General features: G+C 41.8%; 1 protein-coding gene across 2 annotated transcripts in view; it reads right to left on the minus strand.

The window, feature by feature from the left end:
• Window positions 1–10,390, minus strand: part of Abca12 (ATP binding cassette subfamily A member 12) — a 151,887-nt gene extending 141,497 nt beyond the window's left edge. For both annotated transcript variants that reach the window (XM_052749250.1, XM_052749248.1), the window contains exon 1: window positions 10,322–10,390. In XM_052749250.1, coding sequence (XP_052605210.1) covers window positions 10,322–10,390 — 69 coding nt within the window. The remainder of the gene's footprint in view (window positions 1–10,321) is intronic.
• Window positions 10,391–11,632: the final 1,242 nt, after the last annotated feature.

Here is an 11,632-nt window from a genome sequence, read left to right on the forward strand (position 1 = left end):
CCCTGGGCTCTCGACCCTTAAAGGCATATGCACACTAGGGTGCCAATTCCTTGGCGGGAAACGATATTTGTGTTCTCCAAATCATTCGGGGCTTGTTTTCTATCTGAAATGCCCTGTCCTGTGACTTCTCTCTCCGTTCATTCCTGAACAATTCACTCCTCTTTAAAAAGCCCATCTGCACCAGGACGGAAGAGGTCCCAGCGGCCAGGTGAGAGAAATGGTTGGTGAGGACCCCAGTGTTAAGATGGGCCAGTGTGGGACGCCAGAGCTCCAGTGGGCTGAAGAACACAGCGCAGGGAAAGAAGAGGGAGGCAGCAGCAAGTGACTGGTTTCCTCCGGTGAAACCGATCAAATTTTCCCCACTAGGGGGACTCCAAATGCTCTTGCAAGCATGGGAAAGAAAGAAGCTAGGGTGAATTTGGTAGCCATGGGTCAGAATTATCAACATGAGTATAAACTTAGGATGACTAATCCTGGTGGTCAACTTGGCACACCTGAGAAGAGGGAACCAACCGCAACTGGAAAACTGCTTCCATCAGACAGGCCTGTGGGCATGTCTGTGGAGACATTTCCTTGGTCGCAAACCGACATAGGAGGACCCATCCCACCATGGGCGGCACCCTTCCTAGGCAGGTGGGCCTGAGAACAAGCCACTAAGGAGCATTCCTCCATGGTTTCTGCTTCAGTCTCCTGCCTTGAGTTCTTGCCTTGGCTTCACTTGGCTTCACAGTTCACTTAATTGTGAACTGTAGTTCCATAAGCTGAAATAAACCTTTTCCTCCCCAAGGTTGATTTTGATCTCAGTGGTTTATTACAGCAGCAGAGAATCAAGCTAAGACACTCCTCACTTCCAAAATGTATTTTAAAAAGTCATGATGGCATATCCATTAATAGCCAGCACTAGAGAGACAGAGGCAGGTAGATCTCTGTGAGTTCAAAGCCAGTCTGGTCTACATAGCAAGTTTCAGGCTATATAATAAGACACTGTCAAAAAAAAAAAAAAAAAAGAGCACAAAATGATAGGTATAAATATGTATAGCTCATCTCCTGCTTTTCTACTTTATGATTCCAAAGCTCTTCCTGCCTCATTCTTGTATCATTGTCTCAGTCCTGATTTTTTTCCAAGCATTAATTTTTCCAAGAAATCTTAGCTTCTTCCAGTTGACACTGGGAGCTATCAGTGATCATTGCTAGTGGGACTATCACTATTTCCAGGCCTGGACATAGTTAGAAAATAAAGATAAAGAGAGATCTATTCACCAATCAACAGTCATTAAATAGATATAGGTAGATAGAAAAAAATGTAATAGTTATAGTGTTCAGAGACTGCCAAATAATGAGCATACCAAGGACACAAGTACCAGCCCATGAGAGTTCAAACTTCAAATCTGATCCTATGGCCAAACTTAAACAGTAAAATTCGGTGTGATAACAAAATATCTAGAGGTCACCAAGTCTACAGATACAAATGAACACACAAGTGAGCAGACAAATAAATAGAATGCTTGGTAAGAAACGGAATGCGTGTGCACATTTTCCCACAAGGGGGAAGCTGGCATCGTGCACGACCAATAAAATGCAGTGGCAGAAGAGAGAGCAGCATTCTTGAGTTTCTTGCCCAATGAACTGCAGTAAAACTGAGGAAATGACCAATGGGAAAAAAAAAAACCCTCATCCTGAGGGTTCAGAAGGATCAGGGTCATGGAGGGCAAAGGCAGGCTGAGAAACAGGTTCAGAATGAAGGAGATGGGAGATGTGAAAACTGCATGCAGCTGAACAGGATCCTGAGCTCTAAAAGACACAGTTCCAACAACCGGCAATGCTTGAGTCTAAGAATCTGATGACATTTTACATTTATGCAGAGAAAAAAGAATCTAAGAACATATGGAAATAAAAACAAAGTACCTAAGAATCTGATGATGCTTTACATTTATGTATAGGAACTAGCCTCAAACAGTTGTGGGTCCTGATGACTTTTCTTTTAATTTGAAATGATTTCAAAATTAACAGTCTAGAAATTATTTTAAAGGTCTATCTCTTCTCAAAAAAGTCCAGATCCAAGCTGACAATGCAAACATACAGATGAACTGATAGGAAAAGAGATAGCAAAAAAAGAAGCTTCACAGGCAGAAATTCTATCTACCCAGTCACAAAGTTGTTAAACTTGGAGGATACTTTCTGGCTTTGAGATAAATTTGACTACAACATGGAAAGTCCGTTCATGGACTAGGCAAATGTATGCTTGCTTTGCACAGCAAACAATAGAAGCAGAGGGACCGGCATGACCCAGGAACAACACCTTATGAGGATGGTGTTTGAAGAGCAGGTTCATCAGCAGAGCCCATTTGGACAGCCTCTTCCAATGTATGTGCACAGCTGCAAGCTCTCTTAATGGACTGCCATGGGAACCTGGACTCCCCTCCATGGGGCAATGATCAGTCGTTAGACCATTCAGATGAAGTGGGGAGAAAGTGACTAGGATGGGGGGAAGGGTAGGAGAGTGGAAAGGAGGTGGGGGTGTTGAGTGAGGGTGTTGAGTGTCGTTTATATAAAGCTGTGAATGTGAGAGCGAGGTGCATCTGTTTCATTTTTCACCGATCAACACAAACTAAACCAGTATTCTACCACTGAACTACATCTAACACCATGATGTTTGGTTTTGTGTGCTTTGCTTTTAATTAGCTTTTAGTTGGTGAACAAAACAATGGATTTCAGTATGACATTTTCACGTGTGTCTCGTGATGTAATTTGATCACATTCACCTTCCAGTTGGAGTTAATGACTATACTAGACGTCATTCCCATTGACTACACTCAGCAAAGTCATCGCACACAAAATGACGTCGATCCAATGTAAACTCACCCCAAAATTTCCACTGAGAGTTGATTTGTAGTACCTAGCAACTAGAATCAGTTACCCAGTCACATGCACATACGTAAAAACTATTGTTTCAAATCTTTGAGAAACCTCACAAAACTGGTTTTCTTGGGGAAAAAAAAAAAAGAAGAAACTTATTATCTCAACATTCTTGACTCCACCACCTCGTCAGAATTGTTCATTTTTTTTTAATATATAGTTTTCTTTTACCTTTTTTTATTTTTTTTTTAATTTTACATACCAACCACAGTTCCCACTCTCCCCCCTTCTTCTGCTCCCCCCCCCCCCCCCATCCACTCCTTACAGCGGGTAAGGCCTCTTTTGGGTAGTCCACACAGGCTGGCATACCAAGTTGGGGCAGGACCAAGCCCCTCCCTGCTACATAGAGTTGGAGCAAGGCATCCCACCATAGGGAACGGGCTCTAAAAAGTTCACATACCTAGGATAAATCCTGGTCCCATTGCCAGGGGCCTCACAAACAGATCAAGCCACACAAGTGTCCCTCACATTCAGAAGGCCTAGTGGGAGCTCACGGACTCTGGACTGACAGCTGGGGTGCCTGCATGGAATTGTTCATTCTAATTCCTGCTAGTCGATCTGGTTCTATTTGTGCTTAACATTGTTACTATCTTCTAATTGTTTTACTCATGGGTAAGTTTTTAAAAAATTGTTAGATTTTAATACCTATTTCAAAACTTGAGAAAGTGACTTTAAAATATCACCTAGACATATTTGCCCTAGAGCAGAGAGTAACTGGGGGTGGATGGGCTAAATTAGACTCACAGAATGGTTGTATTCACTGCACATAGACTGTTGGTAATGGGGTTCAAACGCCTGAAAGTAAAGCGTGTGGTCTCTGTTTCATAATAACTGTGCCATCCCTCATATTTTATTCTTCCTGTCTTTCACATAGTCACATTGTTGCCTTGTCCTTCCACTTGTATTAACTCTTGTACTACAGTGATTTGAAGTTGGTTAAGTCATAAACGGATAGCACTGGGTACCAGTACTAAGTTTAGTTAGCGATATTTTGCCTAAATAAAAGCAGAATGCCTAGCATGGCAGTCTATTCCATTTCACCATAGTCTTGAAGACTCTTAATGAATCTTGGAATAGAACATACAAAACAGTATCATTTACAAAATTTTTGTGCGTTCCTTAGTATAACAAATTTGTTGAGCACCTACTGTAGGCCATGTCACAAGGATAAATAATTAGAATTTTCAGTCTTTTCAGGAGAGGAAACTTAAAAAACAAATACCACGTGAAGGCCACGGACAATGCTATGGTGTAGGAAGGAAAGGGTGTGAAAGGAAGATAATTCAAGGAAAGATAACTGAAAAAACTCCAAGATGAAAAAGGGTCGGGCAGAAGAAAAGACATGGGCATTAGACAGAGAGAGAGAAAAAGGCAGAACTCTTTCAAGCAGAGGAAACATTTGGATAATGTTCACAGATGGGAAAGAGGAAAGACTATCCCAGGAACACACAAAATGACTCATAGCTCAAACGGGCCATCTCCTGTGACCAGGCAAGACTTCAAGTGTAGGGAGTGGGAAACCAACCCAGCCACAGAACCTTTGACCTACAGTCTGTCCTGCCTATGGGATGTGCTGGGATTGGTGCCTAACCCAATGGTCATCAGAAGCTTCATCCAGCAACTGATGGAAACATGCAGACCCGCAGCCAAACATTAGGCAGAGTTCAGGGAACCCTGCAGAAGAGGGTAGAAAGGATTGTAGGAGAGGGGTCAAGGACACCACCAGAAAACCCACAGAACCTGGGCTCACAGGGGCTCACAGAGACTGAACCGTCAAACAGGGAGCCTGCATGGGACTGACCTAGGCCCTCTGCATATATGTTACAGTTGTGTAGCTTGATCCTCTTGTAGGATTCCTAACAGTGGGAACAGGGGCTGTCTCCGACTCTTTTACTGGCTTTTGGGACCCTACCCCTCATACTGGGTTGCCTTGCCCAGTCTTAATACATGGGAAGGTGCTTAGTCTTACTGCAACTTGATACGCCATGTTTTGTTGATACTCATGGGAGACCTGCCCTTTCCTAAACAGAAATGGAGGAGGAGTGGATTGAGGTGGGTGCAGGGTGAACAGAGAGGGAGTCAGGGGAGGGACTGGGAGGAGAGGAAGGAGGGGAAACTGTAACTGGGATGTAAAAATAAATAAATAATTTTAAAAAAAGGTTAGAGAGAACATCTCTGCCTTGTGGCTGTTCAGCCTCAATCTGAACACTTCCAGTGACAGTAAGTCCACTGCCCTGTGAGACTACATTATTGGACAACACATTTTGCCCTTCACTTTTGCTTATATTAATGTTAAATTCTTCCTTCCTTCCTTTGCTCGCCATTCACGTACTGTAGTTTGGCCTGTCGGCACTTGAGAATTCTGCAAGTATCTGAAGAGAGGAGAGACCTCTTCGCTCTCAGGGTATCTTCCACAATTCTCTGCTGAGCCTTGTTTCAACACATCCTGCCCTGAACTTTCAAGGTGGCTCAGCGGATAGAGGCCTTGCCACCATGCTTGGCAAACCTGAGTCTGGTTCCCGAAACCTACAAGATGGGAAGAAAGAACTGACCCTTGCAAGCTGTCCTCTGACAGCTTGTACTTTTGTGCATACACACACATCTATACAAATAAATTAATAATTATATAGATATAGATATAGATATTTCCCAGAATGAAGTATTGTAGTCAGGATGTCTATTTCTAATTAGTGTCAGCATTTCTTATAGGATTCTGAAGGATAATACAGCTAATATGGACTGACTGCCTAGAACACGCATATGCTAGCTATTATACACTTAACTTGTGTATCTCACTTAGCATAACAAGTTCATTTCCTCTTGCAGATGGGAAAACCTAAGAAGACTAACTAAGCCTTTCCATAAGCCAGGAAGCCATAGAGCTGATGTTTTGAACATCTAGGATCTGGTTTCAGTACAGGTGCAATTAGCCACTAAGCTATATAGATTAAACATCACAGAACAGAACTCTGGCTCACTTTGATCTGAATATTATATTTTTATTAGTTCATCCTTGAGACTAATAAAAGAGTTTTTATTATTTCAAAGCTAGGGAGCATTGAAAGTCATTTAAAGGTCTTCCTGTAATCTAGAATCATAACTTTTTACTACAAACTTGAAAATAAAAATTGTCCAACCTTCCATAACATAAAATACATTGCCTCTTCCTTCCTCTAGCCCCTTAATTTTGCATTTCCCTGGAAGACAAGAATGACTGTTACTGGAAACAAGAGAGGATCCTGAGATTTCCGTTCAAAATAAGAGCTCTGTGTCTCAAATCTGGAATAAACCTTAGTTCTACCTCCAAAATAAGGCATTAAAGATGCCATGGACACCTTAGTGAGCTGGGCTTTCTAATAGTCAATGCTGCTATCCATATAAATAACTCAGATAAAAACTATTGGTAAGTCATATTTCTGGACTCTATCCTTACTGAGTACAGTGCATTTCAGAGGATTGGTGATTGTCCTGTGATGTAGGTAGAAACAACATACTTTGTCAAGTTGGTAATGAAAGTTATTTAAAATTAATATTTAAAGCTAGTGTACAAAGTAATGGGTATCGTGATGGTGTTTTCTTACATGTATGTCATAGTGTAAAACAACACATTATTGTTGGACATTAAGCAAACTTATCTCTAACTGCTCCAATTTCTAAAGCAACTTGATCTCATTTGCTTTACTTTATTGACAGAATTTAAACATGCATATCTGCTGTGTATTAAGTTCCATAATTAACAAACGAGAAGACAATTTTTGAGCAATGAAAAGGAATGAAGGGAGTCAGTGGTCCCCATCTTCATGCAGTGAAAGGACCAGAACATTCGCTCGCCTAGCAGAGTGAACCATACAGGACCTACTTTATATTAAACTGATGTAGAATAGATTCTGAGACACAACTTAATGCCAATGGATTCTAATCTAAAAGTTATTTTAATTCACAGACCAACCTGTGTTAAGGTTTCCCCTTTCTTCCTCTCGTCACCCTGAAGGGAAAATGAACAAAAAGGGCAGAGATTCCGGCAGGAAGGGTCAACCTTGATTCAAAATGTCATCGAGGCAAATGTGGGAATGTCCACAGAAGCTACTTCTGTCATCAACTGAGCTTAGGTATGATTCCCTAGAGAAGCACTTCGAACAGAAACTAATCAATTGGCATTAATTTTCAGGTCAGAAGTTTGAAATAGAATCCACTCTGACAAGACTTGAAGGCCCTGTTTAGGACCGATCTTCACAAGAGATAAACCTTTAGCCTATCTAACCATCTCTCAGCCCACAGCCCTCCACTGTCCGGTGCCTGTTTCCTGTCATTAAGTAGTCTCTCGTTGGGTGAGCCTTCCTGCTGGTGTGCATCTCTCCTGGAACCTATCTTCATTTCCTTGTTATTTTTTAATTGCAAGCTCAGCAGGGTAGCAACTGCATCTAAACTGATTTTTTTTCTATTCCCTACCATTTCTGGGGGCACTTCATACAGTTTTCTCTTCTTGTACAATACATTTGCCCCACATAACTGAGAATTATATTACCAAAATTCTTTTAAGTAAATAGCAACAGCTATGGCCTACATGGTAGATACGACCTCCTCTTTGGTGGACTGAACTCCGAGCAAAGATCAGAGAAAATGGGATAAGGAAACAAAGAAATAGTTACACAGCAGATTCCTCACGGGGGAACTCTGACTTTGAGCCTTGAATTCATGATATGACCTTGCATTAGTCCCTTGAACTCTATGAAACTCTGGAAAATTGTCAGTTACATAACCCTACATATTTTTAAATTCTCATCTTTGGCTTTCTAAGTAAGAGGAGAATTTATTTCAAGTGCAGTTTTAAGAGAGGTTGACCCACAAAATTATAACTCCACTGAATATTTAGGTTATATCCTATTCTCACGCTACTTCTCAAACCATATAGTTGTCTGTGCTTCTTGTGCCGTTTTCTACCCGGGTATACGCATTTGTTGTTATGGTTCTGTTTTGTTTTGGAGGGGGGGTGGTTTTTGTTTTGTTTTTTGTTTTTGTTTTTGTTTTTGTTTTTTTTGGTTTTTCGAGACAGGGATTCTCTGTGTAGTTTTGGTGCCTGTCCTGGATCTCTCTCTGTAGACCAGGCTGGCCTCGAACTCACAGAGATCCGCCTGGCTCTGCCTCCCAAGTGAGTGCTGGGATCAAAGGCGTGTGCCACCGCCGCCTGTGATATATGCATTTGTATTCCTCACTAGTGTTCAGTCTACCTTAATATTTTGTATGTCTTTCCTTTCCCTTCACGTACCGATGCTTCTACATTCATGCACTCCATTACCTTCCTTTGAAAGCTTTCCTTCCCACCATCTTGCTTTGTGATGAAGCCTCATTTAAAAATTAAGGAGGGTTGACATGGCGGCAAGTCTGGCATTTCCTTTGACATTCAGTAAGGACAATTCATTTCCAATATCACACACCTTCATTTGAATTTTCTTGAGTATAAAAGTCCAGTTTTGGAATACCATTTTCAGGATTATGATAAAGATATTTACATTTTAAAGGTTTGATTAAGGAAAAGACTATTCACTAGAAATCTTGGTGTGTGTTTTGGGGAGCTGGGCATTAATGATTAAGATTTTAGAAGCTGTAAGGAAACATGCCGCCTTAGCATTGATTTTATCAACAGTATACCAGCTTTTACTTCCTCTTTGGCTTTTGTTTCTAACTATTGAATTTTCTCCACATCATCTCCACACTTTATGTAAATGTCTTCTCGTCCATACTCTGTTCCCATGGATTTCCTTTCATCGTTAATTTGAATAAAACAAGACATCCATATTACTCAACAATCCTCAGTAACTTATACTCATTAGAAAGCAGTTGGGGCCGGGCGGTGGTGGTGCACGCCTTTAATCCCAGGACTCGGGAGGCAGAGCCAGGCGGATCTCTGTGAGTTTAAGGCCAGCCTGGGCTACCAAGTGAGTTCCAGGAAAAGGCGCAAAGCTACACAGAGAAACCCTGTCTCGAAAAACCAAAAAAAAAAAAAAAAAAAAAAAAAAAAAAAGAAAGCAGTTGGGTATCTCTGTCCACATTTATATCTTTCCACACTATAGGATATATCTGGCAACCCTTGTGCCCATTTTATAAATGAGAGAAAAAAAAGTGTTCAGGTGTTAGATGCCGTGTCATTATGGGAGGAGTCCCAACTCATGCTTGGGACATCCCCATGCCCAGGACTGAGTGAGTTACCCTGCTGAATGATACCCAAAATCACCCACGTGGAAAGTATGGAGAAATTTTTTTTCTGCACTGTTTTTACAGTTAACAAAGGAACAAAAAAAAGTTAGTGACTTTATCCTTCTATGTCTATCATACCCACACAATCATGTGACACTTTATGATTTAAAGCCCTGCCTATCAAATCCACTAAGGTATGTAGCCATCTAACTAATTCTTTCTTTTGATACATACATTAGGATGCCGGGATTTCAGGCTTAGCAAGCCAGTATAGAATGAGATAAGGCACCTGGATAAAACATTGGGTTTTATGATGCATTTTATTTGCATATCTGCATTGCTCAACTGAGGCTGAAGTGACTGCTCTAAAGTGAAGGGATTCCCCTAGTTCTCATGCATTCTTTTGAATAAATAATTCACAGAAACTTGTTCCTGCCTCCACCTTCCAGACTCTATCTGATGACGTTCTGAACAGCTGGCTTTGAAATTTAAAAAGCAAATATTAATGTAAGAGCACAAAAACAGATGTGAAAGAATAGCAAAGTGACTCAGTGATATTCTTAAAAGAATATATACATATGTGCATATATATATATGCATGTATATATAACACATACATACATACATACACAAACAAGCCAGCCCATATAACTTCACTTCCAGTAAATGATTTTTAGATACTTGAATTCCTCTGGAAGCTTTTCCATTCTAGCAGCCTTCAACCTAATATTTTACTTTTCCACCAAGTTCATATCACTTTTAGCTTTCTGCAAAATTTCTTCCCGTCTCAACTGCGTTCAAATGGTGCTTTCATTCATCCCATTAGAAATTCCCACCGCGTTTCTAATGTCATTGAGAAAAATTCTGAAAGCGCCTCCACACCAGGCCAGTTCCAGTCCATCCAGTAACAAGGTACAGCCTTTGCTTTGCCCTAGGATTGTCCTGATTTACTCCCTTAATTTACTCAAATCAAAAGGCTGCTTTGGGGGCATGTTAAGACTCGCCCCATTAGCCGAAAGACGGATGGAGGCAAGCGTTCTAAGTATCTTATTCCTGCTTTGAAAAAAAATGCCTTAAAGCTCTTCTTCATCTACCTCTCATTAGCATCACATTTTAGGGTTCCTGGAGTATTGCTCCGTGTCCCCCGCACTCCCACTTTAAACAAAATCACCACCACCACCACAACAACACACACAAAAAAAATCCTCACCGGCTGCCTTTTGACACCTAGCCAATTCTTCCACACCAGGATCCGAAGCTGATGAAACTGGGAAGCCATCCTTCAGACACCCTGAACAAGAAAATTCCTGTCTCTTCAGGCCTCAGGAGAAGACGTGGTGTCCCGTCCAACTTGCTGTGTGCCAATGGGTCGGGAGCCTTTTCACGGCATAGCTTCCTAGGGCCTGGGGCAAGAGACCCACAGCCCTTCTCTTCCCAGTGGGTTTGTTTTTCCTGTCAGTAAATCCTTAACCGAGAAGCTCTTCTCAACCAAAACGTCTTCAGAAACAAGGCACGAGCTCGGGGTGCCTTTCAGTGACTCGTGCTTATTGTAAAATGATGGCTAGCTGCCGCCTGTTGCGCGAAGTCCACACTGCAGAAGAGAATGAGTATCATTCAGATAATGCCCCGCTGTAAAACAAACAAAAGGCGAACCCACACCTCCTACTCTCCAGAAATTAACTGCCTATCCACACCTTAGAGAACATGTCACCTGCACCAGCGCGTCATAGGCATTAGGCGGGGACCCTGGACGGGCCAGTAGGACTCGTCCTACATCCCGATGCTTCTTCTTTATACATCGTGGCAGAGACAGGGCACGGAGGATTTTACATGTTCCAGAACCCAGTGAGTGACTCCTGGAGTATTTTAAGTGTTGCTGGGATCTTTTAAGTCAATAAAACCAGAGCTCAAATGCAAAGCTGTAACCCCAGCCCATCATCAGATGATACACTATGAAAGCTCCAAACTTTAGCCTAAAATGTAATGTTTTGCCTTGGGTTGAACTCCTGCCACAGTTTGCTAAGTTAAGAATAATGCCCCTCCCCCCAAAAAAAATTAGTGGTCAGCTAAAGGTAAAAACAGCATGCTATGGGCTCCCTCATTTGGCACAGTTAAAGGGGACACAAAGTGACCCAGAATATTTCTACTATTCTCTCTGCCAGGGATGCTCTCCCTGCGCGCCCCCACCCCCCTGCCCGCCCGCCCCGCCCCCAAGTCTCTACTTCTCAGAATTGTCTCTACAGTGATAACTTCCACAAAAGTCTTTTAAATGATCTCATCAAATATATCTATCCCTCTTTATAGTTCATCACAGTTCTTTACTACTATCTCCCTCCAATAATTTAGATCTTGGCCATATTGTTATTTTGAATATCTCATTTAGATTTAAAAATTCTATGAAGTCGCCGGGCGGTGGTGGCTCACACCTTTAATCCCAGCACTCGGGAGGCAGAGGCAGGCAGATCTCTGTGAGTTCGAGGCCAGACTAGTCTACAAAGTGAGATCCAGGAAAGGCGCAAAG

This window comes from Peromyscus californicus, unplaced genomic scaffold (assembly GCF_007827085.1).
Source record: "Peromyscus californicus insignis strain IS unplaced genomic scaffold, ASM782708v3 Scaffold_21__1_contigs__length_65335640, whole genome shotgun sequence".
NCBI lineage: Eukaryota > Metazoa > Chordata > Mammalia > Rodentia > Cricetidae > Peromyscus > Peromyscus californicus.